This window comes from Aotus nancymaae, unplaced genomic scaffold, assembly GCF_030222135.1.
Source record: "Aotus nancymaae isolate 86718 unplaced genomic scaffold, 86718_ANA_hifiasm-v0.15.2.pri h1tg000036l, whole genome shotgun sequence".
NCBI classification, from domain to species: Eukaryota; Metazoa; Chordata; class Mammalia; order Primates; family Aotidae; genus Aotus; species Aotus nancymaae.
The window spans coordinates 2,932,199-2,947,529 of NW_026988450.1; the positions used below are offsets into that span (position 1 = coordinate 2,932,199).

The window sequence follows — 15,331 nt, forward strand, 5'->3', positions numbered from 1 at the left end:
AAAATTTAAAAATGTATGCATTAAAATTAAATTCAGCATATAAAACAAATATAAGGTTATGTTTAGATGGTTCAATATCATCATGTCTATTTCCCTGGTTGGCTTTTAGTAGCAAGAAATTAATTCCAGACATCTCCTGTTTTTATATAATCAATACATGTCAAAATTTTTCTTCTTTTGTAGTAAAAGAATGACTTTGCATGAGAGTTAGAGACAAGAAGATATTTACAGGTTCTTCAAATGAAATCTTTAGAAGCAATTTTGAAGCATAATTAAGATAGTAATAAGAAAAATCTTTAATACTAATGAGGCCACAGTTCACAAGATTTACCTGGGGGAAATACTTAATAGATTATACAATGTGTTTGATTACTACTGTTGATGGTTAATCTCTATTCTTTCAAAGGCAATGGTAATAATCCGTCAGTTCAGTGACAGCACAGTGATAACTCCTACTGTGTTTCACCGCACTTAACCTGATCAAACGTTCATCAATCTCACATAATTAAAAAGAATTGTCAAAGAAGGATACTATAGTTTACTCTTCCAAAGGCTGAGAGGTGGAGTAATTTTGAGCAGTATAGAGTCTTCTGTTTTGGAAACAATCATTCATCTTACTTTGACGTCTCAGTTACTTAGCCGTTATATTTTGGCTCTGCATTGCTTTTATAGTGTCTTGGTGTCAACTTTCTGTGCCAAATGTTAGTTTTGTTAGGTGTATCAAGTAATGAAAACAAAACACTCCAGAAGAATTTCACAAAAACATTTACATGTGTTTAAATCTACATTCATCATTTACGTATTATAATGACCATAAGGAAATCTGTTTTAGCTATTTCATACATTGATTATTCTTAATATTATTCACTCTGACAAATAGCTTGATTCCTTACATCATATTGTTGTGAATAAAATTTTAAGTTCCAGAGAGAATTATTCATGCATGTAGCTTTTTAATTAAAAAGAGAAAGATTAGTCAACCTTTTTTTATGAGATAACCATATTAAAGACAACCTTTAATTACTCTTTTTGAAGTTTCTCTCCCGGTTGCAAACTCAGGTTTCACAATGCATGTTGGGAATGAGCTATCACCTGCGAGGAGAGGTTGATCTGTTGGTACATGGAGTCTGAATGCCTCCTGACGGGGTGCAGAGGTGCCTGGAAATGCATACTCTTCATCACGCTGAACAATGGCAGGATGTTTATACTGCCAAAAAGCTGGGGATTAAGACTTTTTGCCATCTCTCCATTTCCCTCTCTTCAGTGTATCCTTGTTCCCTGCAGGTGGTTGTGAACACAATTTTCCCATGAGTTTGGCTTCACGATTTCCTATACTATATTAGTGTGCCTTCTTACACGCCATGCTGTGCCTAATGGCTTACCATTTCTGTGTCTTTTCAGACGACATCCTTTGCGGTGCCATAGCACATGGATTTCAGAACCGCCTGTGAGGAGGTGAGTACAGAGCTTTCTGCTTTTCAAACAGGGAAAACAGAATATAAGCGGGAAATCTTGGCTCCAATTTACACAGGGGAAGCTCTGCTTTTGGCGGAAGATGGAGAGTGGGGGCTGGGCTTTTTTCTTTCCAGATTATGTTCTCCTTCTGCAAAGATAGAAAGCTTAACTGCATGGAAAGTCTCAGACTTTAACTCTTCCTTTAGGAAGACTGGAGCATATTGAATATAATTGAGATGCTCCTCTCCATCAACTCTGCACTTTTCAGGTAGTGGAAGTGTGGGAAAGAATTCTTTTCATATAAATGGTAATAAATTAGAAGACATCTAAGTTTCCTTTCAGCCCTAAAATTCTATGATTTTATGATTCTGATATTATTTAAGTAATTCAATGTTATTTAAGTACTAATACACAGCAATTTCGATTCTCTGTAGAGCTGTCATCATATTTCAGCATGAGTTAAAGTGACACATTACTCTTTCAAGGATGTTAAAGAGGGTTCAAGTGTACAGTTCAATAGTGCATGGACATGGGCCCCCAGGGAATAGAACCATTCCATCTTAGGGAAAAACAATGGTTCTTTTTTTAACTAAATACGTGACATTCAAAGCATTATTTTAGTCTTCAGGCAAAATGCAGCTTAAAAATGTTTTATATTTGTTTAAAAGGTTTAAATCATCTTTTTGTTGTATATAAATAACTCAACAAAAACCAACCATAACTGGATTACCTCTGGTAGTGTTAAAATCAAACCAGGGGAAAACTTCAGTTCTTAACCTTGTGAAGACTGCTTTTTAGTGAAATGTCTTGTGTTTACAATTCTTGCATGAATTTGTGGAAAGTAACTCCTTATTTTCTTCTAAAGCAATTGCAAACGTATCTATTTAAAAATATTTGTTACAGCTGATACAAAGTTCCGGATGTAAATATAAGGTTTTTCAGAAAACTAATAAATTGCTTTTATATTTCTGTTTTTATGTTTCTACTCTTAATACTTCAAGCATGATAACATTTTAAACATATTTCTATGCTAAAACTTGTCAAATTACAATGCAGTTTTTGGTTTACAAACCTTTCTCATGTGCTACACTGAATACTATACGGTCAGAGTGTATACATTATTCATCTTTTTAACTCAGCACTTATTGGTTCATACATTTAAAAAAATTGAATTAATGATCTAGAAGCTTTGTATTTAAAATTTTAATTGTATCATTTCTGGTTTTAATTGCATACTTAATGTTAACTGTAGTAAGTCTTCTATTTAATATGTAACCTCATGTCTTGAGTAGTAAGGCACTCATTGAAACCGAGTGGATATTTGTATGAATGAGATACATACGGGACACACCAGATTCATATGAGAGAGACTGGACAGTGGCCAAATACTGTTTTAACAAATGATTTATTTTGGATTTCAGAGGCTGGAATTTACAAGACCTTTCTGTAAACAAAATTGTTTTGATGTATTGATTTGAGACATTTCTCAAATCTGTTAAGATTCAGAAGATTCATTTATAATGGTAATACTGTGATCTTCTTATCCTTACTTTTTAGGTAGTAGCTTTTGTTCTCTTGTAAGGAGCCTCTTCAGAATCTATACTATTTTAGACTCTGTCTCTAGTAGGGAGTAAAAATGTCTCAAAGTACTGGGCCACAGTATCCATGTGTGTTCCTCAGTTCTGGCAGGAACCCAGAACTCTAAGGTGCTCTGAAGATGATCAGATTGCTCTGGAGATAAACAGAAGCCAAAAAGCTCACCTGAAACTTACAGTCTGAGAACACTTAAGTGGACAAAAACCATTAAAGTCGTTTAGCCTAACTGTCACTTTGCATTAGAGGAAGTTGACAGGTTTTGTGAAATACCAAGTACTTACTTAAAAATAGAGCCAGCATGTGATTCGGAACTCCTGATTCTAAGTTTAAATCTCATTCTACGTACTACATACTACATTGCTGGAAATGACATCATAGTCAAAGTGTTACTCACCCCCCAAAAAAGACAGAGCTTATTTATCTGGCAACTACCAAATGACTCTCCAGGAGAATGCAGGTTTTGATCAATAGTTTTATTTCTTGTTGCAAGGAAGGAGAGCACCTGTGGTATTCTTTGAAGCAGTGTCTCCCAGAGAGAAGGTGACAGGAGGGTTCTGTGGGGCAGTGGAGAGGGAAGAGTGTGCATGATTTCATGCAGAGGTGGGGATTCAGTTGCGCAGACTCAGGATGTGATTACGCCAGCACGCAGGCTGCACGTTATGAAGCTGTAGCTCCTCCCAGAGCAGAGACTTTAGCATGGTAATGAGGAAAGCCCATAGCAATTCATCTGTAAGTTGCCTGGGTCTGTCAGTTGCTGATTCCAACTGACTAGGTCACTGCTTTCCATAGAGGGTTTGGGAAAAAACAGGCTGCAAGGCAGGAGGAGCGTAAAACACACTGGTCCTACAAGATCTGCACATGTACCCCAGAACTTAAAGTACAATACACACACACACACACACACACACACGAGTCACTCAAGACTACAGGCTTAAATGCCTATAGTCTCTGGAGACCCTTTCTATGTGCTTACAAAAGGCTTATTAAAGAAAACTTGTATTCTCTTGACTGCTGCTAAGGAATAAAGATGAAAACCTGATATCCATGGCCATCAGACAGATCAAGGTAGACTATTCCCATTGCCATGTGGATGCCAGGAAGTCTCTTCTTTATAAAGTAATAGAAGAAGCACATCTAGATAATTTCCATTTGAAAGCGCCTTAAGTATCTAATACAGATCCTTTTTAAGGCTTTGTGCATCATTTAAGAAATATCTGCTCTTAAAAAAAATTTGCAATGATTTTAAGGAATTGGGATTTAGAAGTCTAGGAAGAAGCAAAAATGATGGAGGAGATTTTCAGAAAATACAACTGGGACAAAAATACAAAATACGTAATTTGGAAGGAAAAGTATTTATACAGCCAGACATAATTACTGGACTGAAGAAATAATACTGGCTTATTTGAACACATAGTTTTATTTTGATGATACTGTTTAACAGCAGAGACAGTCTAGCTTTTTCTCATATTTCAATTTCACATCTACATTCCTTAATACATGACCCATAACTTTATGTTGATTATAAACATTCATATTTCTTTATTACATATATTTAATAATTCATACACATCTGATGCCATTTAGTCTTTCACGTGCTGAAATATAATCTATGACTTTGATCCAATCAACAAGTAGTGAAGGAAATCTTACTATGAAGAGATTATTATACTAGTTCTTGTAAATTAGTAATTCTTAGTAATGAAAAGAGTGACAACCTGTTCTTGAGATAACGATATACAAGAGGAAATTAAATCACTCGTGTGATATAAAGCGAAATATGGCTGAAGTCCCCGTATGTGATACCAAAAGCCAATAATGAGTAATTTTGGGGATGAATATTTACTTAATGGAATCCATGTGTTCAGGAAAGTGAGGCCTCATCTTTGAATAGAGTGATCTCAGAAGGCTTCAGAGAGAAGGGAGTCTGGTGCTAGAACTTGAACAATGGTTAGAATTTAGTTAAGGAAAAGGTCATGATTAAAAGTAATCCAGGAATGAGAATATAAATGATAAGATGCAATTTGAAGCACTTCGCCTAAAAGAACATTTAGCGTACTACTGCTGCAATGCAGTACAGTGTAAGAAATCACATGTTACTTCAAACTACAGGTTTATAAAGCAAATTAAATTATATTTGGCACTTGAAACATGGAAATACTGCAGATACTTGCAAGCAAATTTGCAGTTCTCATTATGGTTTCTGCATACTTTTTTGTAGTTTCTTGTTTCTTACATCTTATATGGTAAGTGTATTTCAAAATTAAAAGAGCATAGATTTTAATGTTTCATGAAAATACATTTTGTACTCTTTGAAAGACTAGAACATAAATTAAAGGGCCTTAACTTTTAAGTAGAAAATGAATAATATTCTACTTTTATAAAGATCCAACCTAAGTCCTATGTTTAAGAAAGTGCAAATTCTTAATAAGTTAAATGTGAGATTTGTTTAAAGAGTAAACCCATGCAAATTCATAAATATTTTCTTGATTTGCAGAAAGCATAGCTAATTTGTAATTTAAATGTGTTGCCTTTTGGCAATTAAGAAATATTGGTTTTTAATAATTCCTTTAATCAAATAGTCTCCATTGTGGATTTCGTAAAATCCAGGTACCATGTAGAATCATCCATCAGGCAGAGAAGAACACTTTTGACGTATAATTTTTAAATAATTCATTCCTTTAAAATTATGTTTTATGTATATTTTATAAAGTACAAAATAAATTCAAACAGTATCTATATTACACACATTCCTTTATTTATTTATTTATTTTATTATACTTTAAGTTCTGAGGTACATGCGCAGATTGTGCAGGACTGTTACATAGGTATACACATGCCATGGTGGTTTGCTGCCTCCATCCCCGTCATCACCTACATTAGGTATTTCTCCTCTCTAATCCTCCACCCCCTGCTATACCTTCCCTAGCTCTCCCACACTCCAACAGGCCCCAGTGTGTGATATTCCCCTCCCTATGTCCATGTGTTCTCATTGTTCAACACTCACTTATGAGTGAGAATATGCGGTGTTTGTTTTTTCTGTTCTTGTGTCAGTTTGCTGAGACTGATGGTTTCCAGCTTCATCCATGTCCCTGCAAAGGACATGAACTCATCATTTCTTATGGCTGTATAGTATTCCATGGTGCTTATGTGCCACATTTTCTTTATCCAGTAGTTATTGATGGGCATTTGGGTTGGTTCTAAGACTTTGCTATTGTAAACAGTGCTGCAATGAACATATGTGGGCATGTGTCTTTATAATAGAATGATTTATAATCCTTTGGGTATATACCCAGTAATGAGATTGCTGAGTCAAATGGTATTTCTATTTCTAGATCCTTGAGGAATCCCCACACTGTCTTCCACAATTGTTGAACTAATTTGCACTGCCACAAACAGTGTCAAAGCGTTCCTATTTCTCCACATCCTCTCCAGCATCTGTTGTCTCCAGATATTTTAATGATTACCATTCTAACTGGTGTGGGATGGTATCTCAATGTGGTTTTGATTTGCATTTCTCTAATAATCAGTGACGATGAGTATTTTTTTCATGTTTGTTGGTTGCACAAATGTCTTCTTTTGAAAAGTGTCTGTTCATATCTTTCACCCACTTTTTGATGGGGTTATTTGATTTTTTCTTGTAAATTTAAGTTCTTCGTAGATTCTGGATATTAGCCCTTTGTCAGATGGATAGATTGCAATCTACCCACAATCCTTTATTTATGTGCAATGGTATGCAAAGTCAACCAAGTTTGGAGACAAACAATGTCGCATTAATAAAAAGAAAGAAGATGAGTGCATGTCTTCAGTTTATATTAAAATCTGAGACCAATAATTATGTAGGTCATTTTCCATATCTAAACAATTTGGGTCCACAGATCTGTAAAGACTTTGGAGATGGAGCTGTTTTGGGTTTGCTGAGTCAACCAGCAGCTGTTCCCATGCTTTAGTCTCCCAATTTTAGCTCTTAAAACACTCCTGGAAGGAGCGGATATCAAATTTCTTCCTATATCAGTCTCCTAGTAGCATGTCTTCGGGGATGATCATCTGTGAGTTCCAGAGTAGTCTCTTACTCATTTTTTCTCTCTAGAGGTAATTCCTTCAATACATGAAGAATAGCTGGTTCAAGATGATGTTGTTTTTTTCAAAATTATCCATACCCCATTAGGAGATTCTGGATAACCATAACACTCTCCAGTGAAAAATGCCAATAGCCGTGTCATTGTATACAGGACAACTGGGCGCGGCATTCTTAAATAATCTGGTATGAGCGAAAGCAGGGCCAGTGGTGAAGAGCCCAGCCCTCCGGGTTGAACCCTAGCCTTTGTTTCTTTCAGGTTCCTCTGCACTTGTCTAATCTGTAAAGGCAGATAGTTGCATAAGTTTTCCTAAGAGAGAAAAACAAATTAATATTGCTTGTCACATAGTGAGCACTACATAAAAGATATTACTAAACAACAAATAAATGAAATGTATGACCACATTTCAGGAGTGAGGATTTTAGTCCAGCAATGATTCTAATCAAGACAGTGTCCTGAAATAGAGTTTATCCATCTTCTCGCATCTCCCAGAAAAGCTCTGACTTGAATGCACCTGTGTCGGTCCCCAGCTTCCTGATTCAGTGTCTGTTTCTGTCAACAATAACTGTCAGACAGTCTCTTAGTAGCGTGGCATTTTAACTTTCCCATTTCTTCTCCATCTTCCACTCTGCAACAAGAAATACATGTAGAACACACAACAGTGAACATATTATCTCCTTGCTCCATTCATCTATGAGGTCCACAGGTAATCTCCATTTATCAAGGCGCCACCCGTACCATCTGGTCCTCTCCAGACATCTCTCCGGCAGCGGCCCCTGCTGGACCACACAGGCTCAGCGGCGAGTGCGCCTTCTTTTTCCTGCATCGTCACATGGCACGCATTTTCACACTTCCATATCTTTACTTATGTGTTTCCTCTTGATTAAAATGACATTTGCTCCTCTAATTATGGTTTCCTCAATTTATTTTTTCAAGGCAAACCGCACGTTTCCTATTCTCTATAAACCGCCTTCCTTCAAGAACATTCAATTTCCCTCCCCATGTTGCTCCCACATCAGATAACATATTGTGTTTTATTCATATACGTACTTTCAAAATAAATATGAGACCAGTTGCGGTGGCTGATGCCTGTAATTTTAGCACTTTGGGAGGCCGAGGTGGTTGGATCACCTGAGGTCAGGAGTTCAAGACCAGACTGGCCAACATGGTGGTGAAACCCATCTCTTACTAAAAATACAAAAAATTAGCCAGGTGTGATGGCGGGCACCTGTAATCCCATCTACTCTGGAGGCTAAGGAGGGAGAATTGCTTGAGTCAGGGAGGCAGAGGTTGCAGTGAGCCAAGATTACTCCACTGCCTTCCAGCCTGGGCAATGAGAGCGAAACTCCTTCTCAAGAAAAGAAATAAAATAAGTACAAATACTATGAGGTCAGGGACTCTTGTCTAATTCTTCTCCAATTGTCTGTTAATGCTGCACAATAACTGCAAAATTCATGAATGTGTGGGATTTTAAATGTATTTTCATGTGCACCAGCTGAATTTCCATGTTAGAACATATGTAACATCTCTAGCCCCTGGAAATGTATTTTAACCTATTTTAGGTCTTCGTGTGCTGTTTTTTCCAGCAGCTATTTATTGGAATGTGTGTCTGTGAGTGTGTGTGTGTATACTTCTGTGTTTTATTCTAACAAAAATCCTAATCATTCTTTATTTTCGGCAACTCTTGTCTGTTCAGAACCCAAGAGCAAGCTCAAAGGCTGTATTCTGAGTTCCAGAGAAGTATGTAATAATTTGTGAACATTTTATATATTGTTTGAGTGAGTGTTAGCTTTGGCCATATAGAAATTAAATGGGAACACTCTCATAGTTTTCTTTCAGCTCCTCAGACTCTCCCTGAGGATCCTTAGCATCTCTTTGATGTGTACCAAAAGTATATTTCTGGGCTTTCAGGGAAAACTCTCCTCTCATCCTGAAGTTCAAACAGAGCATTATTTGTGATTCCCAGCTGTTCCGTTACACTTCTGGGGGAAAGATGTTCTGGCATGTGCTGTACTGAAAATCAGCAAATGTGCTCATTTATGATTACTTGGCTTTGATGTATCATTTCATATTTCCACTCCTCAGAGTGGCTTTATCACTCAGAATGACTCCATGTTGGCCCCTCTCCAATATCCCATTGTAAGCATGAGTGACTTTGTGTAAAAACATAGAAAAAGTATGTTCTATATTAGGGAAAGTATAATCTGCTTGTGCTAAAAGATTTTTTCCTCGAGATCTATCCACTTGAAATATTGTCCAGATTAGTCAGCCTGGTTTCATGCGCATTTGGGTGCTAGTGCCATCGATGAAGAAAAAATGCTGTCCTTGCTCATGAAAAAGCTTCTCTTTTTCCTAAAAAGACCTCATAACTTTTACAAAATAATTCTTGACTAATATAAGACTGCATGTGATAGAGGACAAATTAATATGCATCAGCACGTGGGAACAAAAGCAGTTTAGAGAAAGAGTTATCTTTGGAGGCTGCAGTATATAACTATATTCCCATCAATATTACAGAGTATTCTTTTACTACTCTGTAATATGGGATCAGACTCCCCGCAATAGCCGTGGAAATTCCAAGAAAAAATCTGGTATTATTTGCCTGGGATAGTGTGCTCCTTAAATTTAAGGATAGATTTCACATATAAGTGATATAATATGATATTTGTCTTTCTGTGCCTGGCAATTTTCACTTTGCAAAATGTCCCCTAACCTTATCTATGTTGTTGCAAGTGACAGAATTTCATTCCTTTTTGTGGCTGAATAGTGTTCCCTTGTGTATAAGTACCACATTTTCTTTATCCATTCATGTGATGATGGACATTTAGGTTGATTTCATGTCTTGGCTGTTGTGAATAGTGCTATAATAAACACGGGAGTACAGATGTCCCTTTGACGTACTGATTTCAGTTCCTTTGGATACAGGCCCAGTAATGGAATTGCTGGATCAGTTTTTAATTTTTAAGGAAACTTCATACTGTTTTCTGTAAAGGATATACTTCTTTCCACTAACAGTGATGAGAATTAGCTTTTCTCCTCATCTTCACCAGCATCCGTTATTTTTTGTCTTTTTGTTAGTCACCATTCTAACGTGGGTGAGGTGGTATCACATTGTGATTCTGCATTGCCTTTTCCTGTTAGTGAGTGATGTTGGAGTTGAGAGGAGAATGGTGGTTACCACACAGTGGGGCACATGGAAGGGTCAGAGATGGGGAGAGGTTGGTCAACAGGCACAGTGTTACAGTTAGATGGGAGGAATAAGCTCTGTTACTCCAGAGCACAGTAGGATGACCACAGCTAACAGTAATGGATTGTATATCACAAGTAGCTGGAAGAGAGGTTTTGAGTGTTCTCACAATGCATACATTATTAATGTTTAAAGTGATGTGTATGCTAATTATGATCTGATAATTACACAAAATATACATGCATCAGAGCATCGCATTGTTCACCATGAATACATACAATTACTATGTGCTAATTTTTAAAAATTAAAAAAATAATTAATAACTCTGAGGATAAATATGTATCCCTATGCATTTTCTCATTATGTTAAGAATGACTTGATAATTATTAAATGAAAATGTTGTTTCCAAAGTGGTCATTATTCCTGTGGACTTTTTGGTGCAGAATAAGAGCTAAAGATTTTCTTCTGTCTCAAAGGAATTACCTTTTGTGTCTGTGACAAATGGGAATGTTAAGTGCACTCGCTAGGGTGAATATTTATGTTAATGGGATTAATGTGCATATTCCGGATAATTGACAAGACTTAGGGACTTCTTTGTTGATTACTAAGGTGCTGGTTCAAAGCTACATAGTATAAGTTCAGAAATCTTTAGTGTATTTTCACAATTCCTCAAAGTATGTAAAGTCAACACATTGGATTAGGCATCAAAAATCTTGGGTCTAAAAATACAAAAAAATTAGCTGGGCGTGGTGGTACGCGCCTGTAGTCCCAGCTACTCGGGAGGCTGAGGCAGGAGAATTGCTTGAACCTGGGAGGCAGAGGTTGCAATGAGCCGAGATTGCGCCACTGCACTCCAGCCTGGTGCCTGGCGATAGAGCGAGACTCTGTCTCAAAAAAAAAAAAAAAATCTTGGTCTTAAACTAGACTCCTCTGTTTTTAATTAGATGTGTTAATTTGGGTAGTTTACTTCATCTTGTTACCCTTATTTCCTTCTAGGTATAAACTCTGTGTATGTGTGTGTGTGTGTGTGCATGTGTATATGCATGCATGCACGTTTGCTTGTAACTAGCAATGCTGAAGTAATGGAGTTTAGAGTAGGCTGGGGCAGTGGGAGGGGAAGTGGAGAAATAGGAGTGTGTGCCTTCTTTTTCAAGTGATGGAAACGTTCTAAAATTAATTACAGTGATTGTTGCACACCTATGATTATATTTAAAAAACATGAATTGTACATTTTAAAGGGTTGAATTGTAAGGAATTTGAATTACATCTCAATAAAGCTATTACATTTAAAATTTTAGATTACAATTATTAAGCAAAACTCTTATTTTAAAAATGTAGTACATGTACTATAATCCTCACCCCCACACATCTTTGTGTGAATTTCGTGACATAGTTTTGATTATCCTAGAGATCACCTTGCACCCACATTCAATCTTCAATTTCAGGCTCCTCAGAGTGTGCTTTCACTACCTCTTAAATGCTATTCACCATGTTTTGCTGTAAATTGGCCACAAAATTACAACCTATAAACTAAGTATATATTTCTCTCTCTCTCTCTTTTTTTAATCTGAAGACAAAGACGGGAATTTGTTTGCTGCAGGATGGTAACCAGGAGCCTTTCAAAGTCCGGCTGCACTTAGCCAAAGATATTTTGATGATCCAGGAACAGGATGTGATATGTGTGTCTGGTGAGCCTTTCTATTCTGGTGTAAGTAGCTTTTTCTTCTGTTGAAAATTTTGTGTTTGTTTTTTGTTAATAAAAATGTTTATTCACAGAACATTTTAAATATGTTTTTCTTTCAGTCGACTAGTCGATGGTTCTGCCTGTAATTTTTTGCCTACATCATTAAGTGCACAGTGGCCCTCTATGACAGTCTTGCCTGGGGTCCATGAACACACATTTTGGGTCTTATCTTCAGCCTGTTGTCTATGAATCCTAGTTGTCATCATATGATGGGAGTGACACTCACATTTTCTGATCCTTCTACATTTGAGAACTGTGCATGTTGATGTCCTCTGCCCTGGTCTTATCTTGCATGCCATTGAACTATTGAGAGTGGTGCCAGGGTGGGGCCCATCCTTCAGCATCAATGAAGCAGGAGGCTTTAGACAGAAGTCACTGAACTCAGCCTGGATGATGTTCCCCTGGGATAGTGACTGAATGATTCTGTGGGCCTCCCTAATGGAATTATGCCCAAGTGCAAATTCTTTTCTCCAATGCTCCAATCCATTGACACATTACACTGCTGCTAATCTAGCTTCAGAAAGAGCCATAAATTACAGTGCAAAACTTACTTATGAGTGCAATACTTACTCATGTCTAGGCAGCAAAGCTGTGAAGACATCCTTCTATGAGATTAGATTTTATTCTACAAAAAGACATCATCATAAAACAAGTTCTGGAGTTTATCATTCATTGTGTAATAACACCCTTAAAGGCATCTTTGTAACAACGCTGCCTTATGTGATCTCAGAAGAAGATGATAGACAGTATCATGTAGTCTGCTCCCTGCTTTGCCCAAACATCTGCAGCTATTTAGCATGAGTATTTAATTTGCACCTTATTAACAGCTTTACCTTGGAGTGTTTAGTTGGTGGTGAATAATGCTGAACTCCAGTTCTCACATCACTTCTTACTAATACCCTATGGGAGTCACACACAGCCCTAAATCAATAGGCCTTTGCCGGCTAAAGATAATGGACATTTTGCAGACTGTTCACTATTCTTCTGTCACAGACCATTTAAATCATTCTGAATCATGGACCTGGATGTCAAGGCTGATTAAAGTATTCCCAAGGGGTTGTCCTTCCTTCCCTTTGGTTAATAATAGAGAAGTGGTATGAGTCATATAACCCTCCAGAATAAATATATCACACTGGTGCCCGATCAAAGAAATAAAATCAGTAAAATTTAGTACCTCAATACTGAAATAATATTAATGATTTTAAATTTCATAGTCAGTAATAGCTGATACACATAGACCTACTCTCTCTTTTAAAGATAATTGTGCATATCAATAAGGCTCAGAGTGTTGGGAAGAACGAAGACAGAATTAAGGAGAAACATCTTACGACATCGTCAACAAGCAAAAAAGCATTTCACAAAATTCAACATCCATTACAAAATACTTTCAGCAAGATATGAATAGACAAGAATTTTCTTAGTCTGACAACTGTCGTCTAACTAAAGCCTCTCATTAATATGTGAGTTAACATTGAATATTCTCTCTGAGGTTGAAAGCAAGTCAAGGGTAATACCTTGGCTCACTAATCAATGTTGTTTACTATGCTCCTACAGTAAGTCAAAATTATTCATAAACAACATTAACTATACAGGAAGAGGCAAAATGACTTTACTTACAGATTTCATGATGGTATGCATAGAAAACCTTAAGAATTCTACAAAAGATAGAATAATACAAATATTTAGCCAGGTTGCTGGGAATAAGGACAATAGTCCAAGTTAATTACGTTTCTAAAATTACCTACAAGCAACTAGAAATAAAATAAAAATACAATCCATAGTACCTCAAAAAGTCAATACATTTAGGAACAAATTTAACAAAAGATGTGTATGATATATATCCTGAAAACTATAAAACTATGCTGAAGGAAATTAAAAGAAATAAACAAATAAATGGAGAAATAAAACACGATCTTAAATTGAAAGCTAAGTATTGACAAGCTGTCACATCTTTCCAAATACCCCAAACCAGTCAAAACCCCAAAATATTTTTGTAGATATGTACAAGTGGATTCCAAAATTTATATGGAAATATAAGGACTTATAATAACCAGAACAATCTTGAATAAAATGAGCAAAGTTGGAGTGTTTCTTTTACCTGATTTCAGAGCTTACTGTAAGATTCTAATAATAAACACAGCAGGATGTTGTAGTAAATTCAGGCATATGAGCCAATGGAACAGTATAAAGAGTCCAAAAATAGACCCGCTCTTATATGGTCAGCTAAGTTTTGTTTTTTAATCGTGGTAAAATATACATAATATAAAATGTACCATCTTAACTATTTTTAAGTATAAAGTTCAGTAGCATTTCGTGTATTCACTGTGTTGTGTAACTATCACCACCGTTCATTGCCAGACTGTTTATCATGCCATACTGAAACTCCAGACACACTGAATAGTAACTCTCATGCTCTCCTCCTTTTAACCTCTGGTAATCACTGTTCTGCTTTCTTCCTCTACATTTGACTATTCTGGGTAACTCTTGTAGGTGGAATCATACAATATCTGACCTTTTGTGGATGGCTTCTTTCAATTCCCATTTCAAGATTCATCCATGTTGAAACATATATCAGAATTTCATTCATTTCAAAGCCTGAATAATATTCTATTCTCTATTTATACCACCTTCTGTTTATTTACTCACTCAGTAGTGGACATTGAGATTGCTTCCACCTTGGCTCTTTGAAAAATATCTCTAGGAACATGCGTGTACAAATATGTTTGAGTCATCACTTTCAATTATTTGCTGTATATGACTGGAAGTGAAATTGCTGGATGAAACAATAATTCTTTGTTCAACTTCTTAAGAAACTGCTATACTCTTTTTCACAGTGTTGTACCATTTGCCATTTCAACAAGCAAAATACAAGGATTCCATTTTCTCCACATTCATGCCAAACCTGTTGTTTTCTGTGGTTTTGATAATAATTATCCAAATAAGTGTGAGGTTGAATCTCGCTGTGGTTTTCATTTGCGTTCTCCTATTGATTAATAATGTAGAGCATCATTTTATATACTTATTTTTGACTTGTACATCTTCTTTGAATAAATGTCTCTTCATATCCTTTGTCTATTTTTGAATTGGATTGATTTTGGTGCTGAGTCGCAGGAGTCCTTAATGTATTTTAGATATTAATCCCTTATCAGATATGTGATTTGAACATAACTTCTCCCAAACTGTGGGTTGCCTTTTTACTCTATTAATAGTATTTTTAATGTACAACAGTTTTGAATTTTAATAAAATCCAATGTCAATTTTTTTCTTCTATTG

The 15,331-nt window shown here is 36.2% G+C and overlaps 1 protein-coding gene across 3 annotated transcripts in view; it reads left to right on the top strand.

Moving 5' to 3' along the window:
• SNTG1 (syntrophin gamma 1) overlaps positions 1–15,331 on the top strand; it is a 758,808-nt gene that overhangs the window by 420,444 nt on the left and 323,033 nt on the right. For all 3 annotated transcript variants that reach the window (XM_064384170.1, XM_064384171.1, XM_064384172.1), the window contains 2 exons: positions 1,402–1,455; positions 11,888–12,022. In XM_064384170.1, coding sequence (XP_064240240.1) covers positions 1,429–1,455; positions 11,888–12,022 — 162 coding nt within the window. In that variant the 5' untranslated portion in view covers positions 1,402–1,428. The remainder of the gene's footprint in view (positions 1–1,401; positions 1,456–11,887; positions 12,023–15,331) is intronic.